The 20,883-nt window shown below is 57.0% G+C and overlaps 1 protein-coding gene across 2 annotated transcripts; it reads left to right on the forward strand.

The window, feature by feature from the left end:
- Positions 1-668: 668 nt before the first annotated feature.
- Positions 669-19,494, forward strand: PDCD6 (programmed cell death 6). 2 transcript variants are annotated; one of them, XM_032861813.1, is made up of 6 exons: positions 669-811; positions 1,709-1,770; positions 10,228-10,272; positions 11,403-11,555; positions 16,373-16,482; positions 19,371-19,494. In XM_032861813.1, exons 1-6 carry the CDS (start codon positions 717-719, stop codon positions 19,467-19,469), a joined length of 564 nt encoding a protein of 187 aa, XP_032717704.1. In that variant the 5' UTR covers positions 669-716; the 3' UTR covers positions 19,470-19,494. The 2 variants fall into 2 exon arrangements, with proteins under 2 accessions (XP_032717704.1, XP_032717703.1); XM_032861812.1 differs by having other exon boundaries at positions 672-811; positions 11,403-11,561.
- The last annotated feature ends 1,389 nt before the right edge of the window (positions 19,495-20,883 follow it).

The following is a 20,883-nucleotide window of genomic DNA, read 5'->3' on the forward strand; positions in this document are numbered from 1 at the left end:
GCGCGTGGCCCGGGGCCCGAGGCCGCCGGGGACGAGTCTTGTCCCCTGCAAGCAGCGTCGCAAGCGCCTGTTCGTGCTGCGGAGCTGGAGCAGCCGCGGAGCCGGGGTCGGGAGCCGGTCCGCGGACGGGCCTGGAAGCCCCCAGCGCAGCTGCGGAAAATTCCAGAAAAGACTGCTGGGGGACTCCTTGGGGAGAAGGGACTCCGAAACCGTCCGAGTTCTCGCGGGCGCGGGGACCCTCGTCTCCCCGACGGCGGCCAGCGGGCGGCCGGCGCGTGCTCGGGGGCGCCCCCCGCGGGGCCCTCCACCGCCGTGCCCCGGCTCCGAAGGCCGCCCGGACGCCGCAGGGGCTCGCCAGCGGGCCGGGCCGCCGGTGAGGGGCAGCGCGTTCTTCCCTCCGGCCACGCTCGCTCCCAGGGCCTTTAGGTGCAAGAATTAAACACGGTGGAGGGCAGCGCCTTCTGCACGCAGGTCCGCTGGTCCGCGAATGTGGAGGCGGCCGCCGCGCGCACGCGCACAGCCGCGGCCCCAGTGTCGCCTAGCAACCGGCCCGCGAGGGGCTCCGCGGCGCGGAAGGGGCCCGTGGGGAGACACCGCCTTCCGGTGCCCCCGGAAGTGATGTGAGCGCCGGGCCCCGCCCCGCGGAGGCGGAAGTGGAGCCGCCCGGGTCCTCCTGCGTTCCTGGGGAGCCTCAGCCCAGGGGAGCGTCTGGGTCCATGGCCACCTACTCCTACCGCCCGGGCCCCGGGGCCGGCCCGCCTGGAGGCGCGGCGCTGCCGGACCAGAGCTTCCTGTGGAACGTCTTCCAAAGGTGAGGCTCGGAGCCCCCCGGACGCTTACGGGGCTCCCTGGCCTCCGCTCCTCCCTCCCTGGCCTTCCCCGGCCTCCTTCCCGGTTTCCTTCCCGCTTTCCTTCCCGGCTTCCCTCCGGCCTCCCCGGCCTCCCCCGGCCTCCCATCGCCCTGGCCTTCTTCCCGGCTCCCTTAGATCTCTCCCCGGCCTCCTGCCCGACGCCCCCAGCCCTGGGCTGCCGCCCCCCACTCCCGCGCCTCCCTCCCGCCGGGGCTCTGCGGAGGTGCCCAGTGGCCTCAGTCGCTCAGGGGTCGCGGCCTCCACCCCTCGCCCCGCCGCGGCCAGGAGCCCGCAGCTGAGGGGCCGCTCCGGGAGGGTCTCGGGACGCTGGCGTGAGGCGGACGGAGACGCAGACGCGCCCCCGCTCTTAGCGGCAGGGAAAGAAGCTGGCGACGGTTTCAGCAGCGCCTTCCGTCCGGTCACCCTCCACGTGAGCGAGTGACCGAGACTCGAACGGCTCACGGCCAGGGAAGGGCTTGTCTGGGGCAGGAGAGAAGCTGGTGTGGGCGGACTTCAGGCCCGGGCAAACCGAGCAGCAAGGCCCGGGAAGTGTGAGGAGGGAGAAGGTGGTTCTCCCGGGGAGACGCGGCCTGCCCCGTGGCGGCGGACCGTGGCCTGCCCCGTGGCGGTGGACCGTGGCGGCGGACCGTGGCCTGCCCCGTGGCGGCGGAGTGCTCAGGACGGAGAAGGCGCCCGACCCTCCTTTGTTCCCCAGCAGGAGGCGGGGTGAGGCGTCCCCGCTGAGCCCAGGGGACGGTCGTGGGAAGGAGCTGCCTCGGCCGTGCAGGGTTGACGCAGTTCGGTGCGGGCGCCGGCTCTGCCCGTCGGTCCGCGGCTAACCGGGCTCGGCTTTGCAGGGTCGACAAGGACCGGAGCGGCGTGATCTCGGACGGCGAGCTGCAGCAGGCGCTCTCCAACGGTGAGTGGGGCGGCCGGCCTTCTGCCGGGCGTGGGGCCTGACCCGCCCTGGCGACGGGCTTCCTGCTCCAAGTGCGCAGGAGTGACAAGACCTGCTTCCCCCAGCGCGTGGCGGCTGCTGCTGAGCGTTTCCGGAGGAACGAGCTTGGGTGCAGGCTGCAGGGACGGACGGGCCGCTTGGCTCTGTACAGCGCGTCCACTTCTGCGTGGAAGATCACGCGGTTCTTAGGGGTCCGTCTCGTGGCCCTCTGGAGAGGGTCATCAGGGTGCGGGGGCGCCGTGGGGAAGACCGTGGGTTGCTGCAGGTGTGGCGCTGGCAGTGGGATTGTGGGAAGCTGGTCTCATCCCCGGGGGGACGAGGTGTTCAGACGGGACCGGACCGCAGCTCTGGGGCAGCGTGTTGGGGGTCTCCGTGTTGGGGGTCTCCGTGGAGCTGTGTTCCTGCTGGTTTCCGCAGGGGTCACGGGGCAGGCGCTGTCTGAGAACTTGGACTTCATCACACACCCGCTGCGCTGCCCTTTTTAAAAATCCCTCAGGTGCCTTTTCTGAGTCCTGGATTTGTAGCTTCTCTTTTCCAGAGGCCCTTTAAGGAAGAAAGGGGTTGATTCTGAGACGGGAAGAGTCGTTTCTGTTCGCGGGAGCAGGTTGATGTGGAGGGAGTGAGGGTGCCGCCAGGGCCCCACCTGCTGCATGTGGGCGGCTGACGGAGGGTGCTCACCCCTGCAGGCACACACCGCGCACCGGGCTGGGCCTCTTCGTTGCCTCGTGGCTTGCGTGAAGTGCAGGATTCGCGTCTGCAGGGTCCTGCGTGTGAAGGGTGCTGGGTGCTCCCGACTTCCTCTCCCAGTATTTCTCCCGCGGCCACAGAGAACTGGCGTGTGACTCCACGCGTGTTTATGTAGCCGCGGAACCAAGAAATCTCTTTACTCTCGCTTTGATGGCCGTGCCTTCTTCATTCTTCTCTTGCTACTCACCCCTTTCCGTTGTCCGTGTCTCCAGGGCTGCAGGTACACTTAGAGGATAGAAGATGGGGTTTCTAGAAAGATGTCAAACAGGCTGGAACCCAGCAGGCTACGATCTGGCAGATGTGGCTTAAAACTTTCTAAGTGTTGGGGCGTCTCCGTGGCTCCGTCGTTGAGCGTCAGCCTTTGGCTCAGGTCAGGATCCCAGGGTCCTGCGATCGAGCCCCTGCGTTGGGCTCCCTGCTCAGCGGGAAGCCTGCTTCTCCCTCTCCCACTCCCCCTGCTTCTGTTCTTTCTGTGTGTGTGTGTGTGTGTCTCTGTGTGTCTCTCTCCTTGTCAAATAAATAAAATCTTAAAAAAAATAACTTTCTAAGTGTTGGGTGCCTGGGTGTGTCAGTCTGTTAAATGTCTGACTCTTGATTTCGGCTGAGGTCATGATCTCAGAGCAGTGAGGTCGAGCCCCCCCACCCCCACACGTGTGCGCACTCTTTCTCTCTCAAAAAACAAAAAAAAATACTCTAATCGTTGACCAAACAGACGTCTTCACATCGTATGTTAAAGAGGGCGGGCCCTGTGCTGAGAGTGCCCTCAGGGTCATGCTTCTCTGAGTTCTCCTCCATGACCCATTTGGACATTCTGTTGTCTGTTCGCTTGAAGTTCTGAGAGCGCCACCCGCTTTGGGGTTTGTGTGAAACCTCCACTGGGGTGATGGTCAGACTCTGACCTCATTGGCCTGATGTGTCCACCCCGGAGGTTCCTGTCTGGATTTCAGTCCTGGCTCTGCCAGTTCTAGGAATATGACCTTGGGCAAGGACTTGACCTTTCTGGGTGGAGGATGGAGAAAAAGTGCACAGAGTCCCAGTACAGTGCCTGGCACGTAGCAGGGCTCAGTGGCGTCAGCTAAGCATGTAGTAGTGACTGGCCTGTGACCCCAGGATGCCAGCTCCGGGGGTGGTGGTGACAGTAGTTCCCCTTACTAAAGCGCCCATTGAGGTGGGCCCTGTGCTGGGCACTTGACAAACCTCATCTCGCGTCAGCATTGCTGTTGGAGCTCTGGGGTGTGGAGTCTGACCTGTCGGGTCAGGCTCCTGGGTTTTCACTCAAGCCTGTCGGTACTGCCCTTAGTTCTGGAGCTGGTGGTGAAAGCGAATGGGCCTTGACTCCGTCAGAGCATAATCTTGAGCTCAGCTCCTACTAAATATCCAGCAGGAACCTGTTTGAAAGAGGGAATGTTGACAGTTGCCAAGAGATGTTTTGTTCCCTGGTGCTGAGGTACTTGGAAGTCAGTGCCTGGTTGATGCAACCGGCCAGTTGGTTGGACTGTCTCAGTGGCCTCTGCAGACACCTGTGTCGAGGGCCCAGTGGGACTCCCCCGGCTGTTGTTGGAGGCACGTGAGAACTGGCCTGAAGCAGGCGGCCACGCTAACCTGAGCGAGAGGCGGCGCCGCAGCCAGCACGCCCTCTGCCCGGGACGCGGCCGTCTCGCTTCTCCTGGGGAGCATGAGGCCTCTCCTGTTCTAGGCATCGTGGTGGCCGTTTTGACGTGTTTTGTTTATATGTTTTCTTAACCCTGAATCTTTTAACAATTACATTTTCCTCTTCAGATTAGCTGCTAAGAAATTTAAATCGGTGGCCACTAGCATGAATATAGGAGTTTGAGAGGTCACTTTCACCGACCTGGTCTTAGCGCTCTTAGTTTCTTATCCTCCTGCTTTTCTTTTCCCATCCAGCGTAATTAAAATTTACTTCATTTTGCTCTAGTTTATACATTTCACCATGTTCTCTCTGCAGTAAAGCGTGTCATCAGGGCTGCAGATTCACAGAGTGGGTGGTCGTGTTGGCCGCGCTACCCCTCTGGCTCCCGAGCTGTAGGGCCGGGATCTAAACGCAGACGAGTGTTGCTGGCACCCTCGGCCCTTCCGCTCGAGTCGTGCTGGGGGCTGGCTTCTCCCAGGCTCTGTGGAGCCCGCTGAGCCCCAGTGTCTTCCCACCTGTGTCCATGGGGTGTGCACCCCTTGCATGGGTTCTGTACTCCCTCCACACGGAGGGCCTGCCTTTTGTTGGTGTGAGCTGGAGCCGTGTCCATCCCGAGTTCCAGGTTTTCTGCCTGCAGGCATGTGCCTGCCCCGGCTGCTGAACTGCTATGGCATTGTGCCTTGTCCTTGACACTCTGCAGTCTGCTCCGTGTGGCCACCGCTGTAGCTGCCTCTGGCCACTAGACTGTCCGCTTCCAGACGGAAGGCCAGGCCGGGCTCCTGTGTGCAGGTGTGGTCTGTGCACAGAAACCAGCCACCAGATGGGCCCGTCTTTGTCCTCTTCACTCCGGGAGCTGATGCAATTGACGTTATTTTGACTTCGAATTTTTCTCCCAGGAATGGGCTTCTGTTTTCATATTCGCCCTGGAATATTAGGCTATTTCAGGACGTTGCTTTACTTAGTGTGTTACTGGTGGCAAAACTGAAGTTTCAGACCTCCCTGGTTTGTCACTTGAATTAAGTCTGTGCTGGTGTGCTCTCCGCTGAAATGTCATTGAAACCTCTCCGAAAGGGTCCTTGTGGGTCCCGCACACTGAGTCCTTTATAAGACTTGTTTCACAGGAAAGCTTCTGAAACTGCTCTCGGGGGTGTGTGGTTAATAGGTATGAAGAAAGACAGAAGAAGACTGTTCTCTTGCCTTCTGTTGGAAGCACATGCCATAAACTATCTCAGTTTGGTAACTTTTTTTTTTTTTAAGCCTTGCATGCTCTTTTTTGGAATTGCAGGGATTTAATTTTGCTCAAGCTTCTTTTTTTTTGTCCCTCTGCAGGTTTGCCTTCATATAACCTATGTAGGTACTTTTGTGGAGACATTCTTTATACCTGTACTTTAAAAGATAATAGTTCATTGGGGCGCCTGGGTGGCTCAGTGGGTTAAGCCTCTGCCTTTGGCTCAGGTCATGATCCCAGGGTCCTGGGATCGAGCCCCACATTGGGCTCTCTGCTCAGCAGGGACCCTGCTTTCCCCTCTCTCTGCCTCTCTGTCTACTTGTGATCTCTGTCTGTCAAATAAATAATAAATAAAATCTTAAAAAAAAAAGATAATAGTTCATATATTGTCTTTAAGATATTTTTATCAGAATAGAGTTCCAGCTGTCCTGGGGATTCTGTATTAAGAAATGGTGGGATATCAGACCGTATAAGCAGACAGTTCCCTGCAGACCGGCCTTCCGGTCCCGGCACTGCTCCCGCCCCACAGGCCCGGTGTTGCGGCCGAGGGTGCTTGCTGCTGCGTGTGCCGCTGGGGCAGTTAGCGATGCCCGCTCAGCTCCCTTCTGCCTGTGCGTGGGGAAGTGCCGCTCAGCAGGCCCACGTTGTTCACAACCTGCTGCTTCCCAGGAGGGACTTTGAGGGCTGGCTGCGTCCTGGACGCGCAGACTGAGAAGCGTGTTTTGTCCACTCGCGGCCTGGAGCTGTGCGACAGCCACTTGCCTGGGAGTCGATACTAACAGTCTGACTTACGGCAAACAGCTGCTTTCCCTCTGGGTCTCTGGAGCTTCCACGAGGGACTCCCACGCGAGAGCCTGGACTCCAGACTCGGGAGCTTCCCTGGTGGCCGTGACTGGGCATGTGTCCTTACAACTCGGAGCTGGCGGAAGAAGCACATCCTGGACAGCACTGGTGACCACGGGACTCCTCCCGGTGCCTTTTCCCTGTGGAGTTTACTCTGTCCTTTCTCTGTAACAGCTGAGCACTGGAGTCCTCACGAGTCATGGAGCTGAGGGCGTTCTCGACGCCGAGGACAGCCTGACCTCTCTGCTCTCTCCGGAAACACGCCCCGCCAGACTTCCAGATGGGAACAAGAGAGAGTTAGGACTTGATGGACTTGGCTTTGCTGACAGGTTACTCTGTAACCTTGGGTGCATTGCAGCATTGCACTTCTGGCCCCAATTTCTCTGGGTGTAAAGACCGGAAGACTGGAAGTCTAGATCCTTTTCCCCCTTGAGCCAAGCCCCAGTCCACTGGATCCCGCATCTGCCACGTACAGAACCGGGAGGCAGTGTGTCCGCCCGGACTGAGCTTATGGTGTTTCACTAATCGTCCCCTAGATTGTTTCTCGTTTTCATTAATGTAAATACTGTAGTGATTTGGCCCCAGATTTCACAGAACCAGTTTCTAGAGCTCACACATATCACATCAAGGGTACAGGCATCTTTAATGCTGATGGTCAGGATTTAGATTGCTTTTCGGAAAGGCCATGTTTCTAGTCGTGCTCTTTGAAGCTGTCGTTGAAGAAAACTGGAGAAGTGTGGAGTTTTGCTGAACCAGAGTCTTGCAGATTCTGTGCACCGAGTGCCAGTGCCCTGTGCCCAAGCCTGCGGCACTTGCCACACCTCTGTTGGCAGAAAAGCCCAGCAAGGCTGGGAGTTCCTGGTCTGATGAAGTAAAGTGGAAAGACATCACCAGTGATGATGTTTTAAAAAGTCTGATTTTTATTTTTTATTTATTTTAAAATTTTATTTATTTAATTATTTATTTATTTGTCCCGAAAGATTTCCAGTAGTTCGGTATCTCAGTTGTGGAAATGTTGGGTGTCATGAAGTCGTAACCCTCAGCCACTCACTGAACCCACTGTTTACGCTTGTGGTTAACAGGACATAATTTCAAGAACAAACTCTTTGGAGGGTGGAAGACTACGTTACCACAGAGCGGAATGGGCTTTTCCCCTTGAGAATGGGGAGTCCGGCAGGCATTTGTGTGCTTGAGGGTAAAGAGGGGAAGCGGTAGTGCTTTCTGGTGGGGACGGTCTCGTCCTCAGCAGCTACAGATGGTTCCCTCGGCGGTCGCCATTTGCTTAGGGTCGCCCCTTAGAGCTGCGGCACCGTTCTCAGGGCGTGGGCGAAAACAGTGTACGAGATTTGCACGGACAGGCGGGCCTCTGTTTTCTTTAGCTCTTGGAGATGAAATTAAAGCAGGACTTGTAGGTACAGGAATCACATACCCCTAAGTAGAAATCTGACGAGAACTTTTTCCAAACGAGCGGTTCTGACATCCAACCACGTTCGTGTCTGGGAAGAGCAGACAGGAATGTTTGAAACTAGGGATGGTCCAGAAAATCCGGGCTAGAGGGTCACTGGGGGTGCAGGGCTTGTGGAAAACGTCTCCGTGTATAGTGTGCCCTGTTCTCAGGGAGCTGTGTTAGCACTGTGCCGTGCTTTCTTCCAGAACACTCTTCTCCAGACGACTCGGGTTCCCCGGCCGACTCAGGCGCATCTGAGGCGCACCGCACAGGACATACGACTTGTCCCCACGTTGCGGTGTATCCGCGTCACTGCGAGTCGTTGGGCTCCCGTGAGAACAGGCCGCGATGGCCAGTCCTTAACTGTTGGCTCTTGTCACCCCTTGGTTTCCCTGGAGAGTCCAGCCCTGTGTGGGTGACAAGAAGGGTGCGCGGAGGGGCCGGCCTCCGCGAGCCTCGCAGGGCAGCCCTGCGGCACACCTGTGGGTGTCGTGCTAGAGGGAGCCTCTCTGCGTCCGGACGCGGCGCGGGATGACCTGCTGCTCTCCTGAGCCCGGGACCCCTGCCGTCCTCAGAATCCTCCGGCGCAGGCGCCGGTTCCCCTGGGTCACCTCAGGGATGCCCCTTCTCTGGGCGCTCCCGCGGGCCTGTCGAGGTGGCACCGGGCCCTCAGTACCACATGCTCGGGTCTGCGCGGTACTGGACTGTGGCGCTTGTGTCGCTTTTGTTTCAAACATCTGCGGCCGCGGCGTTCGCAGACATGGCCCCTGATGCCTCTGCTCGCAGTCGGGCAGGCTGCGGGGCGTCCCTCGCCTCCCCTCGCCGAGGGCTCGGCAGCCTGTGTCGGGCGGAGGGGAGACGGGGGCGGAGGGCCGGGGAGAGCCTCCAGCAGGTGCTCCGGGCTCCTGAGGCTCAGCGCCAGGCTGTGTCCCGCGGAGTCGCGGTTTGGTGCTCGCAGGCTCTGTGGGAAGGAGCGAAAAGCAAACGGCGACGAAGGGGCCCTCTGCGTGCTTAGAATTTTCCTGCCCGTCGGGTTCTGCGTCATGCCGTCGTCGGTGGCGGCTGTCCTGGGAGCTTCACGTGCGGGCCGGTGCCCCAAGAGCAGCACAGCCGGCGTGAGCCTGCGGACGCCGCTCCATCCCGCGGGTGCGCCGGTTACGGCGCGGGGGTGGCCCTGCCCTCGGGGACGACATTCCTCACGGGGGCACTCAGGGAAGGTCCCAGGGCCACGGCGCTCCTGCGGCTGGCGGGGAGCTAAGGGGAGGCACATTCGAGGAGCAGAGAAGCCCCGAGTGGAGCGGGCGCGGCTGCGGCGGGAAGCCCGGTGTGGTGGGCGCCAGGGGCCGCCCCGCAGACCTGCCCGCCCACCCGCACCCGGGGAGGCCGCACGCCGGAGCCAAAGCCGCTTCAGGCGCGGTCAGGGCATGGGTCTCTGTCGGGGGCGAGGGGAGGGGGCATGAAAACTGTTCGATATGTGGAAGGAAACATGAGCGTTTACATCAGTGGACGTGGGGAGAGACACTGCTTTCCCCCCACGTTTTTTTTTTTAAGATTTTGTTTATTTATTGGACAGACAGAGATCACAGGTCGACAGAGCAGCAGGCAGAGAGAGGAGGAAGCAGGCTCCCTGCTGAGCAGAGAGCCCGATACGGGGCTCGATCCCCGGACCCTGGGACCATGACCTGAGCCCAAGGCAGAAGCTTAACCCACTGAGCCACCCAGGCGCCCCGCTTTCCCCCCACATTAAAAACATTTCTGTACTTTGTTTTTAGTCTAGAAATTGGTGATGGTATGACTCGCTCTGAAAACAGATTTGTATCTGCTGGACATTTCGTTGTCCGTCGGCACATGGTTCCGTCAGACCTAGCAGGCCCCTCGCAACAGGCACCTGACGACATCTCTGCTGTCACGCTGAGGTGACTCGTGCTGTCGGCGGACACCACGTGCTCGTTTCAGGAGACAGTTTTTAAGGCGTTTTATGGTGGGTTTTTGAGAAAGCTGCTCACCTACCTGCCGGCCGCAGTCCTAGAAGACAGCGTGCGTGTTAAAGTGCAGTAAAACCGGGGCGCCTGGGTGGCTTGGTTGCTTGTGTCCGACGCTTGAGCTCAGCTCTGGTCTTGATCTTCAGGGTCGCGAGTTCAGGCCTCTTGTTGGGATCCGCGCTGGGAAAAATACTGTACAACCGGATCTTGTTCATGTAGCAAACAAGAGCGAGCCTCTGGCCTCGTATCATTATCAGCAGCTCTGCGTGTATGTCTGTTGGGGCCTGAGGCACCCCTGCACAGCGCCGGATGGGATGCCAGCAAGGACACGCTTACAGCCCCCAGTGGTCATGGCGACCAGAAACGTCCCCTGGGGACAGCGTCCCTGCTGAGAACCGTGTGCCCAGGTCTCCCTGAGTAGCAGGTGACTGTCGGTAGCTGCTGCCGTTCCAGGTTGGAATCTTAGAGATCGCTGTGAAAACGGTTTTCACTGACTGTCTTTCCTGTCATTTATTTTCAGGCACATGGACTCCATTTAACCCCGTGACTGTCAGGTCAATCATCTGTAAGTAAAGGTGCAGGCAGACCCCTGTCCTGCCATGGCCCCTTGCCCTGCCCTCCCAGCTGAGCGCTTGAGCTCCCGGTTCTGAAGGGCCCGTGTTCACACTGCACCAGCGCGTGTCATACACCGTCCCTATCTTGCACAGTGGTTGACTGGCGGAAACAGCGGTGCTCGGTTTCCGACCGGAGTTTCCCTTATGTGAGCCTGCACGGAATTACGGTGTGCTTCTGAGCAGCCGGGACCGCTCCTGTTTCGTTTTTCTGCTGGCTTCCCCCGTGAAGAGAGACCAAGGGATTTGTCATTTTCTTGGCAGCAGGAGTACAGATGGAATTTTTACACATGTTTAAGCCATTTTGCCATTTTATGTAAATGCAGTTACAGGTTCTTTCATATTTGGACCTGGTTTAGGCTCATTTTTTTTTCTTTTTCAAAATGTATTTATTTATGTACGTATATGTGTATGTATTTGGGAGAGGGCGAGAAGGAGAGAAGGAGACTCCCTGCCAGGCGCAGAGCCCAGCGCGGCTGGATCCCACGACCCTGAGATCATGACCCGGGCTGGAGTCAGGACTCGGAGGCTTAACCGACCGAGCCATCCAGGCGCCCCCAGGGTGATCTTTTTAACGAAAAGCGGGTCTTACTGAAAGAAAACCCAGAATGTAAAGCCAGTGGAGTCTGTTTCTCGGTGGAGCGGGCCTGCACGGTGGTCGTAGGTCTCTTGGAGAAGGGAAGGAACTAAACAAGGTGCTGGGAGGGCAGAGCCGCCCGCTTCACCCCGAAGCCCCAGTTCCTCTGACAAAGCAAGAGCGTCCTCTGGGCATTGTGCGTCGGGGGAGGCTACTTCCCTGTCGAGCATTTTGTGTCTCGGGGCTCCGCCACTGTGTTCCTCTTGACCGTGGGCCTCGCCACTACGGGATGCAAGTTGGGGGCTGTGGCTGGGTAACCACCTGGCAGAGGAGGCCCGGCCCTCCCGTTGGGCAGGGGAGCGTTCTTAGCAGCACGCGGGCGTCCGCTGGCTGAGCACGGGGCTGGCCCAAGGGAAGCGCGGGGGAGGCCGTGTGGGCACTGAGCTCCCGGCCGACCAACCTTGAGAGGCCGGCGGCTGCGTACCACTCACCTTCTTTCTGTCTCAGCCATGTTTGACCGGGAGAACAAGGCCGGCGTGAACTTCAGTGAGTTCACAGGCGTCTGGAAGTACATCACAGATTGGCAAAACGTCTTCCGCACCTATGACAGGGACAACTCCGGGATGATCGACAAGAACGAGCTCAAGCAAGCACTCTCAGGTTTTGGTAATTCACTTGTCTCGATTGTGTAGCAGATTTCATTTTGGAGGTCATTTGGGGCCATTACTGTGTTTGTACTTTGTTCAGTTTACTGCTTTTTTTTTGAAAGTCGGGGGAGGGCAGAGGGAGAGGGAGAGAGAGACTCTTAAGCAGGCTCCATGCCCAGTGCGGAGACTGACTTGGGGATCCAGCCCAGCACCCTGAGATCCTGAAATCAAGATCTGAGCTGAAATCAGGAGTAGGAGGCTTAACCCTCTGAGCCACCCAGGCGCCCACTTTACTGGTGTTTTTAACTAGGAAATTTTTGTTGACATTCAGATTTATACTTTGATATTGTTTGTATCATGAAGGCTTATATTTGACATGGAGACCTTATGTGCTTTTTTTTTTCCCCATCCAAAATGAGATACGAGCTATGCAGTCATTTATCGTTTGTGAAATGGAGTGATGGGACACGTACATTGAGAATGTGGTGGCTTTGGAAACAACTTTCATGTGAATAAGTGACAATAAACTCAGGCAGCTTATTTGTGACACGTCACGAGACACGGCAAGACCGTCCGTACGTGTGAGACATGATTCCGTAAGCGGCAGTGCCGGCTGCTGCCTCGGGCACAGCGTTGGTGGGCGTGCCAGCTCTCATTCTCAAGTGCGTGTGCCCCCGCGTGTGCTGTGTCACCAGCAGTGTCTGCACAGCCTTTCCAGAGTGGGTCAGCGGGCCTCTGATGCTGGTGCATGGGTCCGAGAGAAGGCTGGGGTTCTCTGTGTGGAGAGGAAGCAGACTTGGAGGACTTGTCCAAGGCTCGTGGGAATTACACCCCAATTCTGGCGTGTTTGGGATGATCTCACTCAGCCCTCTTTACCGGGGCCCTATTACAAAACTCCTGCTACATTTTGTTTAAAGACTGCTTAGGAATACCTCTTAGAAAAAACGAGGCAAGTTAGTTTATAGGGCCCTATTTTTTTCTCTAACATACTACGTTGTTATTATAATGTACTAATGAACTTCCAGGTATTTTGAGTTTTAATAATACGAAGTACATCTTAGTTCTTCTGTTAACATGTTGTTAACTTCTGCCCGTCTCCCATTTTTCCGTGGGGCATGCACTCTGTAGTCTTCTCTTTCTCTTTCCTTTCCTGCCTCAGGAATCCTCTGGTGTTCAGTGAGTGGCTCTGGCACTCCATAGGAAGCTTGTGTTCTCACATCGCACACTAGCTGGGGGTCAGGGTTAGGGCAGGACTTGACCTCAGGTTCTCTGCTCTGGGACTGGGAACGCAGCTGACTTTGCTCTGCCCTTAGGCTGGGGGACGATAGGGCTGTACAGAAGGGATGGAAGGAGCTGGAGGCCTGGCTGGGCCGAGAACAGCTTGGGCGGAACCTGGGTCCTGTGAATTACACAGACAAGTGACCTCAGGTTTCAGGGAACACGGATGGCACTAACGTTGTCAGGCCCAGAGCCCTCTCTTTCCTTTGTGCCCGTGGCCCACTGGGTCCTTAGAGCTTCTGGCGGGAGCTCTGAGGTGGGCAGTGCCCCGGCCTCTCTGGCCTCCTGAGTCCCTGCTGCGGCTTCAGGGCCGTGGAGGTCATGGGGCAGTCCCTCGTGGTCAGGAGCTGGCCAGCTTCCCCCGGCTGGTTGACGTGGGCTCTTCCCTGACTTCCAGACATTTTCTGGAGAAAGTAAATACTCTGCTACCGCGTTCCATCCGTTCTAACCAGTCTCTTCCTGGGACCGGCTCTCGGTCTCTGAGGCCTTCCGTCAAAAGGGACATTGTTATCCTTTCCACGCTAGTAATGGGAGCAGATTTTCAGTAGGAACTGAAGCGAAGATTCCTGCTCAGCCCTGGCCGCACCGGGTGACTCTCACAGGCCACACGCTGGCTGCGGGAGCTCCCGTATCCCTTCTCTAGACTCAGGGCGCGTGGGCCCCGAGCGCCAGGTGCAGAGAGCTGAAGGAAGGAAGCGCGTGAGGCGTTTGCCCCCACGCAGCGCAGTCCCCGCTGTGGGAAGGTGAGGCACGGGCAGCCCCCCTCCTCCGTGTAAGCTCTGGCAACCGCTAGGCCAGCGCGGTGTGTTCTGATGGAAACGTTACCAAAGTGGACGGCCCTGCATCCGGTCGCCGCGCCTCGCAGCCGTTACCGGCCTGGTGCTACGTTTGCTTTGTCCTCCGTTGCGGGCCAAGGAGTGCGAAGCCCATGCTGTGTCCCCCCAACACGCTTTACTCGCATCCCTGCCATGTGTGGTTGTTTGCTCACCGCGTCAGTGCCTCGGACCCACCTTAAAAATGAGCCGTGCGTCTGCACCAGGACCCAGCAGGCCCGCGGGCAGCCCCCAGCCTTTTCATGCCGTCGGCTGCTTGTAGACGTGGGCTGATGCCCCGTTCCAGGTCTGCCCCTTGCTGCAGAGAGGTCACTGGTTAGCGTCTGGGCTTGGGAAGGTGTGCCGTCATTTCGGGGTGCTGGGAGTAGGCGGTTGGTGACTCGCGGGATCATCAGGGCCACTCTGATGTCTCCCCTTCCTAGGCTTGTTAGTTGTCAGGAGAGAACCTTGCTCTCCTAAGCTCAGGGTGTGGCTCTGTGCCTGCACGTCCAGGCTGACAGGGCCAGTCCTGACCAGGGTCACAGGCTGGGGGAGCAGCATACGGGGGGCACTGCCTTTTTTTTTTTTTTTTTTCCATTTAACTGAAGCGCAGTTGACGTAAGTTACGTCAGTTTTAGGTGCATAACTCAGCCCTCGCTGCGGCTTGTGCCGTCGCCGTCTGTCACCGTACGGCGCTCCCGCAGCGTTACCGAGTCTGTCCCTGTGCTGTACTTTTCCTCCCGGACTTATTTCACAATCTGAAACTGGCGCTTCTCAGTCCCCTTCACCTGCTTCACCTGCCCCCACCCTCCTCTCTGGCCACCGGTGGATCTCTGTACTTACAGGTCTGGTTCTGTTCCATTTGCTCTTTTTTTTATTTTTAGGTTCCGCACATAAGTGAGATCATCTGGTATATGTCTCTCTCTTAGTTCATTTAGTGTAACGCACTCAGGTCCTTCCATATCGCCGCCAGCGGCAAGGTCTCCGTCCCTCAGGCCGTCGTCCCGCGGGCTGCGTCTGTACCCTGGCTGCTGGAGGCAGTGCTGCGGTGAACCAGGGGCGCAGATGCCTTTTCGAGTCAGTGTGTTCGTTTTCTTGGGGTAAATCCCAGTAGCGGGATAACTGGATCCGTGGCGGCTCTGTTGCTGGCTTTCTGAGGAGGGCCTGTACTGTGTCCAGGGCTGGCTGTGCCCATCTGGGTTCCCACCGTGCATGGGGCTCTCTCTTCTCCACACTCTTGCCAGCGTATGGTGTTTCAGTCTTTCCGATCACAGCCATCCTGACACGTGAGCCACTTTCTTGGGGTTCTGATTTGCATTTCCAGAGGGCACCTCCTCTTAATTTATGAGGGCTAGGGTTATCGTGACATGGATTTTCACTGATGGAAACTCTTAGAGAAGATTTTGCTTCTCATGTAAATGTCTCTCTTCATCGTTCATTTTTCTAGTCTGACTTGGGTTGGTCTGGTTCTCGCTACAGTGATACTGAGGACCAGGGGAGTCGGAAGCTGATCCCAGGGATGATAGAAGTTGCTTCTGTGGTCTGCAGGGATTGTGGAGGTCCATCCTGTAGGGTTACGTCTGGGCCGGAGACGCCGCAGCGATGGCTGGTGTCTGCTCTCTCCACCCGGATGAGCTCCGCCCTTACCAGCCTGGGCCGCTTCCTTACCTGTCCACAGGGGACCCCCATCCCGGACCTGCTGCCTTTCTTTTTTTTGAGTCAGGGATCCTGTCTTCTCACTGGCAGGGAGGATGGATTTAAGTCACAGATGCACAGAGTATGCTGACCACTCCGGAAGGGACTGTCCTGTGTGTGCATGTTTGAGTCTCTTTCTTAGAAAAATAAGTATTTCTGCAATCATTAACTGTGAAATTCACTCAGATAATAGGTGTACATGTGTCCTCGCAAAGATTCCAACAGGATGGAAAAGCAGTAAAAATATTTTGGCCCCGGGATCTTGTCTCCTGAATAAGTAAGGACACCACAGTCACACAGGTAGTGGAACTAGGAGGGAAGGAAGTAGGTGTCCTTGTTTAGAGTGGCCCCGAGGGGTGTCCCACAGGTGAGTGGCCACTGTGTCCCCGTGTCTTCAGAACCACCTCCCTGCTGTGACCTTTTCAAGACACTCAGTAAGTTGAAGGTGGAATCAGTGACTCTTTGTCATAACATTCGATGGCCCTTGAGTGGTTGTGAACTTCGGGAGGCTGCCTGGCTCCTGGTGGTCTTTCCCTCCCGGATGCCTCTGCTGATTCGTAGAGGGCGTGCGGGCCGGTGGGTCAGCTCCTTCCCTGAGTTTACATTGTGTTTATTTGGAAGCCTTCAGCGCTACATTCTTTCACATGTAAAATGAAACTGTCTATGAAATGAAAACTTCACAAGGAAGCCGGGCTGCCCTGCGGGATGGTGTTTGGGGTGCAGCGCTGTGGGGTGAGTATACGTGACGCAAACGAGTGAGCTCACAGCTGTGACCTGCGGCGCCTGCAAGCGCTGGCCCCCGGGGAGTACTCCGCCTTCCAGGAAGAGGGGGTGTCTTCCCGCCGGCCGTCCACGGGACTGCGGATGGGGAGCGTGGTTCCAGAGGGCATGTGAACGAGTTTGCGCCTCGTGTCTCCCACCCCTGCCTCAATCGTTTGTCGTCTGCTGATGTCATAGGCTGTGGGGCCTGTCGGAAGGAGGACGTGGGGGTGACGGGAGCGTCCACTCTCCTGGCCCTCCATTCATCCTCATTCTCCTCTTCAAGGGTACCGGCTGTCTGACCAGTTTCACGACATCCTCATTCGCAAGTTTGACAGACAAGGACGGGGGCAGATCGCCTTTGACGACTTCATCCAGGGATGCATCGTCTTGCAGGTAACGGGGCTCCGTGGGGGCTCACCGTGCGCTGGCTGGTGCGGCAGGCGGGGCGTAGCCACGGAAGCAGAGGGAGAGGGCAGAGTGCCATTGTGCGGTAGCAGCTGAAGGGAGTGGCGTCTGCTACCGGACGGCGTGCAGGTTAGTCCCGTCGGCGGAGGAGTTGCTACTCTGTTCCGGGCGCTGTGGCCAGTAGGGTTCTTTCTCCCCGTGGAAGTGCCGCTGACCCTGAACAACGTACGGCCCAACCACACAGTCATTCATAGGCAGACTTTTTCCGGTAAGTGTGGCATAGTGCCGAACGTGTGTTTCCTTACAATTTTCTGAATAACATTTTCTTTTCTCTAGCTTACTTTGTTGTGAGAATCCGTACATAATACACACAACGCACAAAACAAGTGTTCATTGACATTAGTCTGTTAGCGATAAGGCTCCCGGTCCACGGAAAGCTGTTAGTAGTTACGTGGGTTTCGACTGCTCCAGGGATCATCTCCCAACCCTGTGTTCAAGGTCCCTTCCGATGAGGTCACGTTTTCTAAATCGAGTGGGCTATTTGCGTGTATACTCTGGTATTTTTGCTGTGTTTTCATTCCGAGAAAATGGGTCAATTTTCTGTCGAAATGTTGACTGTGCCCTGCCTTTTTGTGTGAGGGGAGCCCCAAGGATGGGAGATCACGGGTCCCGCTGACCCCAGCACCGCCATTTCCCTCCCGCAGTCTTTCTTCTGTACCTGCGGGAGCTCGGTGCACTTGCTGGCACGAGCACCCCTCCCAGAGACAAGGGCAGGGTTGATCGAACCTGCGCCACTGGGCCCACGTAGGCCCCCGCTCCTGTGTCTAGGTCGGGATCCGGGTTACACAGAGTTAGGCTTAGAAATGCAGTGAACTGATAAGCTCTTAGATGGCTTTCCAGGTTTTTATTGTGACAGATTTTTATTGTGACGGATTTTTATTGTGACAGATTTTTATTGTGACAGATTTTTATTGTGACAGATTTAAAAAAAAAAAACACTGAAGTAGGACTAACTGGTGTGCCCGTCCCTCAGACTCAGCAGTTACCCGCTGGCGGACAGTTTGATGTCATCCCTCTGTGACCCTAACACCCCAAGCCCTTACTGTCACACAGATTCCATCTTCGAATCCAGGTTGGGGTGATATCTTGTCAGCTTTCGAGTCCCCAGAGAGATGTGAATAGCCTGAGATTTTTTAATATAATTTGGAATTCTGAGAAACTTCCTCGGGATTTTTTCCCATGAGAGTGAAAGTGAAATAGGTCAGTGAAAGTGAACTTTCTGTGGCCAGCTAAGTACCGTGAGTCTGGGAACAGCCCGGCCCCTGCTGTTCCAGGCCTCGCCGGAGAGCCAGGTCTGTTAACATCCGAGCTTCGGCTCCGGAAATGGGGAGAGCCTTGCCGGTCTCATCCCACCCCACTGGCAGTGGGGTCTGAACACTTGAGGAGAAGCTGCGGCGTGGAAGTCTCGTTGCCTGCGTCAGAGGTGCACTCGGGTTAGAGTTTTTATTTGAGGTTGTGTCCCTGAGGAAACACCTGATCCTTACATTTCTTCTCAAGCCGAGGTCGTCGAGTGTAGACTTTCGGTAACTGAGGTAAGCCCATCTGAGTCCCACGAGAAGCTTGCCTGGTGCCTGCGCACACCTCCAGGCCGAGGATCGGCCCCTCCAGGAGGGTGTCTGGCAGGCAGCAGCCACGGCCGGGGGGTTCCGTGCTGAGCCGGAGGCCTGCCTGCTGGTCCCTGGTCCACCCACCCTTCCCGAGTGACCCTCAACACAGGACAGAGAAAAGCTGCAGGCCACAATAAAACACCCCCCAAAATATTTTCCTTCGTCTATTTTTCTACAAAAAGAAACGATATTTTGCAAAAGAACATGAAAATCTGTAGAAACTGTAGGAAAATACAACTGAAGTGCGAAGAAGAATTGCCCGTCGTTCTTTCAGCTGGAGTTCCTGCCGCCGCCACCGCCGGGGTGTTCCCTGCCGCGGGTGTTTTTGTAGTTGGTGCGACGGGAGTGTCTCACGTGCGCTGGGAGGGCCCGGCTGACGCCCAAGCAGACGGTCGGCTGGGTCAGGCACCCTGTCTCACCTGCTGCTGGAGGGCCGGGCTCCAGCCTGCTCTCACCGTGAACCGGGCACTGTTGTCCGCTCCTGTCCTGAGGAATTGTATTCTGCTGCCTTTTGTCACACAGGAGTCTCGGGCCTGCTGTGCTTGCCTGGTGCCCCTCAGCTGGGGCGGCCCTCATCTGGCTGTCCCTGCTGTTGGGTGCAGGGTTCTTCCCTCTGCCCCTGACCTGCTGTGGGGGGATCGAGCTTGTGAACAGACTAAAGCAGAGCCTTCTGGATGGGTGGGGTGGCCGGGAGGGACCCTGAGGCCGGGACAAGACCTACCTCCCACGGTCTGTGTCTGGGCCTTCACCTGCTGCGTGTAAGGGAGGGGCCCAAGTCCGGGCTGGTTTCCCTGTGTCCTCAGTGGCACGTGGCCAGAGCGGTGGTGAGCATTCGAGGAAGAGCCCCCACGAGGTTGGTCTTAGAGTAGAGGGAGGACCCAGGCTCAGCACTGGACCACTTGGGAAACCAGGACTGGGGCTGTGGTGTGTTGTTGAGTTGGGGCTACAGCCCACCCCCTGACCTCTTACCCAGCTTCCCGCGTTCATCCTCCCTCCCCCTGCTGTGCCACCAGGCCGCAGCGCCCTCCTGGTGGGCAGGCCTGAGGCGGCTCAGGGTTACCCACCCATGCCTTCCTGCCCAGCTCTCCATCAGGGCTTGGGGGTCTGGAGACATGGGTGACTTCCGTTCCCAAACGTCTTCTTGCCAGGTACATTTTCTTCGTTCTCTTTCATACGTGCCGCGATCTAACTGCCTGTCTCGCTCCCCAGAGGCTGACCGATATATTCCGGCGCTACGATACGGATCAGGACGGCTGGATTCAGGTGTCCTATGAGCAGTACCTGTCCATGGTCTTCAGCATCGTGTAACCCTGGCCTTCGCAGATAGCGGCAGGACTCGCGGAAGGAAGACTAAAAATGCCAGATCTCCCTCGAAGGAAACAGGACACAGATGCAGCAAGATACTGTTCCTCTTCCTTTAGATTTTGTATAATTAACATGTGGGGACCCGACTGCACATATGTGGATAAGCTGGGAAGGTTTTTGCAAATGTAACAGTGGTTGTAATCGTGATTCACATACACACATTTGACTGAGGCTTTCGGCTGTGCCATGAGGTAAGATACGATGTTCCAGGGATCCTGCGTGTGAAGACTTCATCATGTCATTGCCAGACGGCTCCAGGTCCATAGGGGCAATACTGTCATTAGCCAGTAGGAACTTAAAACTAATCCGGAGCTGCACAAAGGCTTTCGTGTGCCTTACGTCTTTAAGACGGGGTTTACTGTACTTGTTTGAATATGCAGCATAAGCAATAAAGCAGATGTGCCCCCGTCCCGGTCTGCCTCAGGTGCGCGCACATGGGAGCGCACGGGGGCCAGGACGCCCTCTGGGTGCCCACCTGACTCCTCTGAAGGGAAACCCAAGGGTACCGTGTCCTTCGGGACAGGAGCTAGACTAAATTTCATGAAGACTTCTTTGAACGTAGAAATCCAGATTTGGTCTGGAAGTGTGTGGGTTTCTGTCATTTACGATGATCGAGGCCTGTCCTGCAGTGATCTGTCAGTTGTGGTTTCCCAGCGTGAAGGTGGGGTGCAGGCAGCCGGAGGGGTCATCCGCTTCGCCTGTCGCACACAGCCAGCCGCTTCACCCTCTCCCATGGGCATCACTTTCAGCCGTTTTCTTCCTCTTTCCTCTCCTAAGTGTGCTTCCCCAAACCAGAATTTGGGTTAGCAGTTGTGAAGACATTCGGATGGGTGTTTAGGGATTTATAAGTGGGTCTGGGACTTCTGAAATCGATGCCCCACAGGGGTCTGCACAGCCCCCCCCGTGCTGGTTAGGAGGCGGCCATGTCTGGGTTTACCTGGGATCTGATTAGAGAGGTCAGGACACCACTGACGACAGTATGTAGGGTGGGGGTAAAGACTCTGTGAATCTGTGAGGCTCGTGGGCCGGCTCTGTGAGCTCAGCGGGGGATGGCCCACGGGGAGGTGTCTTTGGGGATTTCTGCCCCTGTTCGGTGCGTCTCCAGGCATCAGCGTGCTCCTGACACAGCACCAGCACGTGACCCCAAGCTGTACTTCAGTGAACAACATCTGACCCCACATCCCCAATTCTGACTCCCAAGAGGCTGTCAGACCCAAGGCGCACACATTCAGGTGCTCAGGTGGCTTCTCTCTGGGTTCCCCTAGACATCTTGGGCTCAGTATCTCCCAGCTAATGTCCTCACCCCCAAGCCATGCACCCCTCTGCTGCCCACCCGTTCCCCTTCCCTACGTTGTGG

This window comes from Lontra canadensis, unplaced genomic scaffold (genome assembly GCF_010015895.1).
Source record: "Lontra canadensis isolate GAN:19392208 unplaced genomic scaffold, GSC_riverotter_1.0 scaffold22, whole genome shotgun sequence".
Lineage (NCBI taxonomy): Eukaryota > Metazoa > Chordata > Mammalia > Carnivora > Mustelidae > Lontra > Lontra canadensis.